The following is a 9,257-nucleotide window of genomic DNA, read 5'->3' on the forward strand; positions in this document are numbered from 1 at the left end:
TGGTGAACAGAGTCTGTGTTCACCGAGTGCAGGACCTCTTCTACGAGACAAAGCTCCTGTGTAGAAGAATTTACCATGCCCGCAGAGGAAACAGAGTCACCAGAGCGCAGGCAGTGCACCTGCCCCTAACTAAGGAGCAATACTTGACGGTAAACATGAGATTACATCGTCTGTGATTAATTGCACTAAAATTGATTTATGATTTGTCATGTGCTCGTGTACGTGCAGGTGCCTCCTGCTTGGTGTGCGGGGATGGACAACTGCTGGGAGGCCATTGTGGACACGTGGTTGAGTGAGGAGTACGAGCAATATCACGCCGTACGCTCACGTTGCCGTGCGATGATGCAGGGTTCCTCGCACAAACAAGGGCCCACTACCCTCAAGGAATATGCAGCCAGATATGTACGCGGATTTCATTTCGTTGTTGCTACGCTAACTTCTGAATGCATAATATCTTATTGTTGTGCTTCCTGCAGACGCGGTTCCACCCCGGCCAGGAGTGCGCCTCGTTCAAGGCATATGCCTTGGCACACAAGGGCAAGGCAAAGGACCCCGACCTCGTCTACAACCCGGAGGACCCGCCCGAGGCATACAGTAACCTGAGCGTGCACAGTCGCCTCAGTGAGTACACGGCGATGGCGAGAGAGATCCATGGGCCAGAATTTGATCCGAGCACCGCTGACCTCGAGGGTGACATCGTCATGAGGTTGGGACCAGGTAAGCCACACGGGAGGTACTATATGGGCAACAGCACCATAGACACGGCCAACACTCAGACACTCGCCCAGATTAGAGCCCGGAGCACGAGTTCGAGCCCGGCCATACGACCACGCTCACAGCCCCAGGTGGTAGCACTCCAGGTTAGTTCTGTTGCATTCGTTGTCCATTCATTTTCTACCCGTTCTTTATTTGCATTCTAACTATGTGATAAATAATTGTAGGCCCAGATTGAAGCCCTGCAGGAGTCACAGCAGGCCTCACAGAGCCAGTTTCAGGCCCTCCAGCTATCGCACCAGGCCGAGTTGGCACAGGAGAGGGCGCGAGTGCAGGCCCAGCTTGAGGCCTTCCAGCAGTCGCAGAAGGCCTGGTACGAGTACATGGCCAGCTTTTCTCAGAGCATAGGCCAGCCTCCACCGCCTCCGCCGCCGCCGATGATACCGTTGGTGCCTCCACCTCCGCGCGACGGCACTCCTGTGAGTCACTCTTCATCTTGAAAGGCTTTTTCAGTTCAGATTGTGCTACAGTCAACACTATCATGTTAGAACCTAGAAGAGAGTAGGATACATACATGTATAAGTTAGATTATTAGTAATATTGTTCAGACCTTGAAAGGCATCATGTTAGGTTCTACATGAGTACATAGGTGTTTGCCCAATTCATGTTCAGTCTACTCGACCATGTGTGACGATATCTTGCACATAGAGGAGACCTAAACAGCAACTAACTTGATATGTGTTATCTATTATATGCCTATATATTGATGTCACTGTTAACTGGTCTTTCGAAGGAATATTTGAATTTGGCATACTACCTTATGATTAATTGACAAATATGTTTATTTTCTTTTGCTCCCTCATTCCAGGGACCTTCTACAGCTGGATCGAACAACGATCAAGACTTGGACTTGTCTCCGTTTCTCGGTAGGGCTCCGACCATGTGACAGGACCATGTTTCACTTGTTTGTATGTTGAACTTAGAAGTGGGTTGAACTTTGTGGACTTTGGACATGTTGATGGTGTTTGTGGACTTTGCATTGTGCTTGTGACATTTGTTGTAGCTATATGTTGGTTATAATGAGTGGATGTGACATTTGTGGACATATATGTGATATATATTGTCTATCTGTTGGTAACTGTGATATTCTGTTATAATTGTTGTTAATTGTGGCTGGATATGCACTGAAACAAACAAAAAAAAATACTGTGGACAAGTTTTACCGAGTGTTACACTCGGTAATGGTCATGTTTACCGAGTGTGACACTCGGTAAAACAGAGAACAGAACCAAATTGGTTCTGATTCTGTTAATTTTGCCGAGTGGTGCCATTTTTTACCGAGTGCCACAACCCCACTCGGATATATGTGCCATTTTTTACCGAGTGGAACACTCGGTTAACGAGTTACACTTTTACCGAGTGTTACTGGTACACTCGGTAAACTATATTAGGGAAAAATATTTGCGGAATTGTTTTAATCATGAAAATGGTTATCTGTTTACCGAGTGCTATGTCTAACACTCGGTAAAGTACGCCGTTAACGGCAAGTTTGGGGACTGACGACCGTCACGTCGTAGTTGTTTACCGAGTGCCGGCGTAGCACTCGGTAAGATTTATTCTCCGAGTGCCCCGTTAGTTGACACTCGGTAAACTAACTTTACCGAGTCGTTGTTTACCGAGTCATGTTTACCGAGTGTGGCACTCGGTAAACAATTTACCGAGTGTTTATCCATATTTGCCGAGTGTTTATCACACTCGGTAATTAATCAGTATCCCGTAGTGAATAAAACTTGAGCGTTTAACCTTCACGGTTAGTTAATAAAATATGGGATGAATCCTATTAATTACGTCACTTAGTAATGCACTATTAAAATATTGTATATACAGTACCGACGTTTGTAGTTAGTTAATAAAATATCTGTAGTAATAAAACAAAATATATGTATTAATAAAATATCGACATTCACAATTGTTAGTAAAATATAAGATGACTTGAACTTACTTAATCATGTCACTTGGTAATGCATTACCAAAATATCTTATCTGTAGTAACGACGTTTATAGTTAGTTAATAAAATATCTATTTTAATAGATCAAAATATACGCATTAATAAAATATCAAATTACATACCGACATTTACAATTAGTTAATAAAATATCAGATGAATCCCATTAATCACGTTCACTTGGTAGTGTATTAATTTGTTATCATATCTGTAGTACCCATCAGGTCTATGGTTAGTAAATATATTAATAGAAAAATCTGATAGAAGGTTAATATGTTAATAAAATATGAGAGACAAACAGACAAGATTCACATGTGCTGTCGAACCAAATTATTATACATAAATAAAGAGGAGGTAATTTTCATCAAGCACATGCAAACTCAAATTAACTCTCTAAATTACATATGAATTATGCACATGTGCCATTTATGAACTATAGTTTAAAATAACCCATAAATTAGTATCCAAATTACCCACGTACTCCCTCTGTCCCTGAATAAATAGATTTCTAGAATTATCTTAAGTCAATCTTTTTAAACTTTGACCGAATATCTAAAAAAGAACGTTAAGATTTATGGTATCAAATTAGTATCATTCGATTTACTGTAGAATATATTTTCATAATGTGCTCATTTTATGTCATAGATGTTGTTATCACTACCCCAGATCTGAACATCACTGCCGGTTCAAAAACCCCCTTCACTGCCGGATTTTGAACCGATAGTGGCATACCGGCAGTGATGTGGGGTTGACATCCACTATACCACAGCCCAAACTGACGTCCGACTTAGGGTCGCTAAAAATAACGAAATGCCATTGGACGGTCCGTCGCTATAAGTTTGTGACCAACGGTTGGTCGCAATATCTTATTTTTTCGTCTGACGGTCGGACAGTATTGTTGTTTTTGTATACCGTCAATCGGTCGGTCAGTATATCTTTTTGTTTGGGTCAGTAGGTCGGTCGGTATACTAGATTGGCGCGCGCGCAGATGGGCCTAACTTGATTCGCACAGAGTTGGCGCTCTCTCTACCTCAGTTGCCGCCTAAAATTTAGTGGATCCCACCCGTCATAATAGATTTTTTTTGACTCATAGCAGACTGTATTTGGAAAAACCCTAGTCCGTCTCCAATTTCCCCTTGCCAGCCGCCACCCCTTCCCATCTCCCCCGCCGCCCCAGTGCGCGGCGCCCCCCACCCCCGCCAACCACCGAAGCCCCGCCGCCCCAGCGCGGCAACCCAGGCGTCTCCGGCGCCCCGGGCGCGGCCCCCGCCCCAACCCCCCGCCACCCTAGCGCGGCAACCCAGCGGGTCCCTGGCGCCCCCGGCGCGGTCCCCAACCCCCCACCAGCCCCACGCCCGGCGTCCGCGGCGCGCTCCACCGGCAGGGCCCCTTCGTCATCCGCGCAGCGCTCGGCCAGCAGGGTGCCCCCGGCGCGAGCCCCCAGCCTCCCACCGGCACCACGCCTGGCGTCCACGGCGCGCCCCACCGGCGCGGCCCCTTCGTCATCTGCTGTGCGCCCGGCCAGCAAGGTGCCCCCGGCGCGAGCGTGCCTACTGAACGGGCAACCTTCTTCGCGACTCCTTGCCCAAGCCCACATCCTGACTCCTTCCCCAAGCCCACATCCTGAGATACGAGCTTCACCAGGTACGTGCTTTGGCGGTGTCCACCTATTGCATACTGAACTTTGTAGAATGTTGTTTTGCACATGCTTCATAATATATGCATTTGAAGATTGTACTTGTAGATTGTTGATTTGCGTCTGTTGCATTGTAGATTGCTGGTTTCTATCCATTGGCTAATGAAATGCTATGTAACTTGTTTATTTCCATCTTACCCCATAGAAACTTGTAGCCGAGGGTTTGCACCTTATCTCAATGAAGTTGTAAATTATTGGTTTCCATCTTGTTGATTATTAACGAATCTATATATAGTTTGGTATATATTTCCTCTTACTGTACTGAACATGTAGCTTGTCAACTTGCAATATTTCTCTTTGCATATCAATTTGTGCCTTTTTACTCAATGAAGGCATGTCGGTTTCCATCTTGTTGGTTAATGAATCTATAGTTAGTCGTTTCCTCTTTCCATAAAGAACCTGTAGTTTCTGCGCCATTTCTCTTTGCAGTCGCTTCGCACTTTACATTAATGAAGTCATAGATTGTCGGTTTCAATCCCGTTAGTTAACGAATCTATAGTTTGTCGTTTTTCCCTAACCGTTTTGAATTTGTATGTTGTCGGTTTGCACCTTTCTCAAAGAAAACCAATATGCTCCTTATGTGATGAAGTGATAGGTTGTCGGTTTTCATCTTGCTAGTTAGTGAATCTATAGTTTGTCGATTTCCTTTTAGTGTAGTTAACTTGTACCTTATTGGTTTGCACCGTTTCTCTTTGCAAATCATCAGTTTGCGCCTTATCTCACTGAAGTTGTAGATTGTCAATTCCGTACTTCCATCTCATTGGTTAATGAATCTATAGTTAGCCATTTTTTCCTTAAAATAAAGAACTTGTATTGTACTTTGTTGATTTGTGCCCTTTTCTCTTTGTGAATTTGTTCACACATTGTCTCAATGAAATTCATCTAATTGCTTAATGAATCTGTAGTTTGTCATTTTCCCCATACAGTAGTGAACTTTGTACCTTATCTCACTGAAGTCGTAGGTTGTCAATTTCCATCTCGTTGGTTAACGATCTATAGTTTGGCATTTACCCCTTATTGTAAAGAACATGTAGATGGTTTGAGACATTTTTCTTTACAAATTGTTTTCACCTTATCTCAACAAAATCGTAGATTGTAGGTTTTCCATCTAGAGAATTTTACTCTTTTTTTTTCTCAAATACATGTACATGAGAGCTACCATTTCATAAATAAAGAAAGTGCAATAAGTGTGACAACAACCCCAACCCCAACCCTTAAACTTAGCTGCCACTCATATAAAATCTCTCCAATTTGGATAAGCACTGTACATGGACAGGACAGGAGTACCATATTGTGCTGGAGTCATGGAACCCAAATGCAGAGTTTTGTAGACAAGCATGCTCCTTCTACGTATCATCAATGCATCAACGCCTCTGTTGCAAACCAATCTTAATGAATTATAATAATTCGTAGATTTTGTTGGAGTGTTGCAACAAATCCTAGCATGGTGAACTTAGCCAAATTCTACTCTGAACCTACTTGCGTGACTGGTGCTCCTTCAGTAGAGGTGAATGGTGCTCCTTACTCCCCTAGCTCTGAGGATGGCATGGACACCTTGTTCATCATCGTATCACCAGATTCACCACCATCGTTGCCTAGCCCACATGTGGTAATGAGGTTGTTTACCTAGAAATATTGAGGTGTAAGGCGACATGAGTAAATGATTGCAGTTAGCTGGCACCACGTGCTTCCATCTTAACCTAGTGACGTACACACATGTGCCTAGTCTTTTTTAACTACCTATATGTCCATTTCTTATTTCTGTTGTTGTAGAAAGTGTCTATAAAGTTGTGTATGACTAGATGCTAGCGGATTTATAAGAGAATTGTGGGAAGGGTTTTTTGAAGGTCTTGTTGGGAAGTTAGAGGAGGTTACATATTAAGCTTATTGATTCTAGCAAGTAAATTCTCTCTACTATAGTTGGACCATACTTACATCTCCACCCCAAACAACATGCACCTATTTTATTACTTTTATATATCTTCTTTTATTTCCATTATATAAATAATAAATGATGACTATAAAGTTGCGTAAGGCTGAATACTATAGATTGGAAGAACAATTTAAATGCGTGCCAAATGGTTTCCATGAAAAAAATCTGGTGGAAAGTTAGAGGTTTACTAGCAAAATTTATCACAGCATTGTAGACTGTCAGTGGTCGGTTACCGCATAACGAACTTGTATATTATCGGTTTGTATGCTGTTGCTTGGAACATTTTAGGACTGTATGTTTGCACCTGTTTATTGACACATTTCTAAATTGTCAGTTGCACCTTTTGCTTAAGCATTTGTATACTCTCAGGTTGTACCATTACTTAATTATATTTATGGATTGCATGCTTTCATTATAACATGCTTGCAATTTCTTGATTTGCCTCCACTGCATTTAGATTGTCAGTTTCCATCTATTGTAACTTGCTATTAACATATTACCTTAAAAAAATTTAGCTTGTGAGTTTGTGTCCTTTTTGTCTTCAAATTGGTTTGTACCTTATCTTAATCAAATCACAGAGTTTGTTAGTTTCCACTCATTAGTTAACGATTTTGTAGTTTTCCATTTCCCTTACGGTAAAGAACTTGCAGCTTCTAATTTTCGGTCATTTTTCTTTGTGAACCTGGTTGGAACCTATATTGATGAAATTATACTGTCATTTTCCCATCTTGGTTAACAAATTTGTAGTTCACTGTTTTTTTCTTGCTGTTTCTCCTTTCGAAATCAGTTTTGACCTTATCTTGATGAAATTGTAAGTTGTCCATTTGCGCTGGATGACTTGCCAAGTTTATAGGTTAGATTTGAATAGTGATGTCGGTCACTGTAATGCAAGCCTTGTGAAGCCCTACCTCACTTTACTACATCACTACTAACAACTTCTCCCAACTATTTATTTACATGTACTCAGCAATTTCTTGTCACTTTTACCTCTGTATTTGTGTGCCCAGAGAAGGGCTATGAATGCAAGTAGCACCAGCTTGGTATGGTCAAGAAAAAATTATGGTCAGTTTTAGAATATTTGTAGTACTAGTACTGAAATCTACACGCTATTTAGGTAGCCAAATCAAAAGCATGTTACTTAGCCGAATTACATCTTAGCTGCTATTTGGATTGGAACTATCAGTTTATTATATCTTTTATTTGCAGGTGGGAGGTAATGGCTAGGGGGGCCTGATGCATGCAGGAAGCAATTGGATAGAATTTCGCATGGCCAATGCATTATTTTGGACATTCTAACTAGATATGAATGCTTTTGGACATTCCAACTAGAGATGAATGCTTTTGTTTAAGTGATGAATTGTAATGAGTGCGAGCAAACCATGAGATGTAAACTGTGCAACTAGTGCAAACATCTATATATGAGCTATGCATTATTCTATCTTGATGGCCAAACTGTCTTATGTAACTTGTTTCTCCAAGTTGAGCTTATGGATATGATATAATGATATAATTGTGAGCTATGATGAGCTTCATTGTCATAATTGTGTATATTGTCCAAAATGGAATTGATGATTTTATATATGGTTCATTGATTGTATGCTTAGTACTGATACTGAGGTTAATGAATAATTATGCTGTTAATTTTTTGTATTGATAGTGTCAGATAGTTGGACGCTATATAATATATAGCGTCTGACCAATAGTCGCTATAAGTATGTACTTGCCGTCGAACAGTCGGTCGGTATATCTTTAACGTACCGTCGAATGGTCGGTCGCTATAATTAAGGTCGGATGCTATAACTTATAGCGACGCCACTTATACCCACGCGTCAAGTCGGACGCTATATGTATATAGCGACCTACCGTAGGTCGCTGTACTGACTTATAGCGACCTACCGTAGGACGCTGTAGATAGGCTGTGGTATAGTGATCACTGTCGGTTCTTAAAAACCGACACTGATCTACAGGCAACAGTGTCGGTTACTGGCTTGACCCGACAATGTCTAGTTAAACAACACTGCCGGTTTGTAGTCCCAACCGACAATGATGATTGCTTCAAGGGTGTCGGTTCTTGGCTCAACCCAACAGTGTTGAGCAAGCCTACACTGTCGGTTCATGGCTCAAGCCGGCAGTGTTGAGCAAGAGAACACTGTCGGTTCATGGCTCAAGCCGGCAGTGTTGAGCAGTCTAACACTGTCGGTGCATGGCTCAAACCGGGAGTGTTGAGCAAGACAACACTGTCGGTTCATGGCTCAAGCCGGCAATGTTGAGCAGTCCAACACTGTCGGTTCATGGACCAAACCGGCAGTGTTGAGCAAGCCAACACTGTTGGTTCATGGCTCAAGCCGACAGTGTTGAGCAAGACAACACTGTCGGTTTGTTGATAACGGGCAGTGATGGCCCATTCGCATTTTATTGTTTTATAATTGATTCTAATTTATATTTTTTTCATGGAATCGGGTTTCGCTTTATATACGCTACGTAGACGACAGATCCATCAATATTAAATATTACAAATGTTACAGTTACAGTTCAAATGTTATATCTAGATCTCGATCCCTCAAAACAAAAAAGAAATGTTCTCGGACTTCACAGATTGTGCAATGCTTCTCAGACTTCTTACAATAATCTGGCGAGCCGCTCTAGGCCATACTGGTCATTGTACTTCACGGATTGTGCAATGAAAAATACTCCATCTTTTTCCAATACCTCAGCTAAGATGAACTTTGCGAGCTCCGATTGCAGTGCGACGATCTCTATGTCTAACAGCCTTCCGTGGTTATATTTCTTGCGCTGTCATTCAAAAAAGATGATATCCAAAGAGGAACAGTAAATCATTTTGTTGAATTATTAACAGACATAAATGAAATGGGGATTATACACACCAACTTATCGGCTTCTTCCGATT

At 41.9% G+C, this 9,257-nt stretch overlaps 1 protein-coding gene across 1 annotated transcript; it reads right to left on the reverse strand.

Annotated features, from left to right (window-relative positions):
• Positions 1-3,834: 3,834 nt before the first annotated feature.
• Positions 3,835-4,317, reverse strand: LOC136488218 (uncharacterized). Its single transcript, XM_066485224.1, has one exon. It carries the CDS (start codon positions 4,315-4,317, stop codon positions 3,835-3,837), a length of 483 nt encoding a protein of 160 aa, XP_066341321.1.
• Between the last annotated feature and the right edge of the window lie 4,940 nt (positions 4,318-9,257).

This window comes from Miscanthus floridulus, chromosome 10 (genome assembly GCF_019320115.1).
Source record: "Miscanthus floridulus cultivar M001 chromosome 10, ASM1932011v1, whole genome shotgun sequence".
NCBI lineage: Eukaryota > Viridiplantae > Streptophyta > Magnoliopsida > Poales > Poaceae > Miscanthus > Miscanthus floridulus.

What these genes read in the sequence shown, in the direction of transcription:
- LOC136488218 (XM_066485224.1), bottom strand. Translation starts at nt 4,317, where the DNA reads ATGTGGGCTTGGGCAAGGAGTCGCGAAGAAGGTTGCCCGTTCAGTAGG.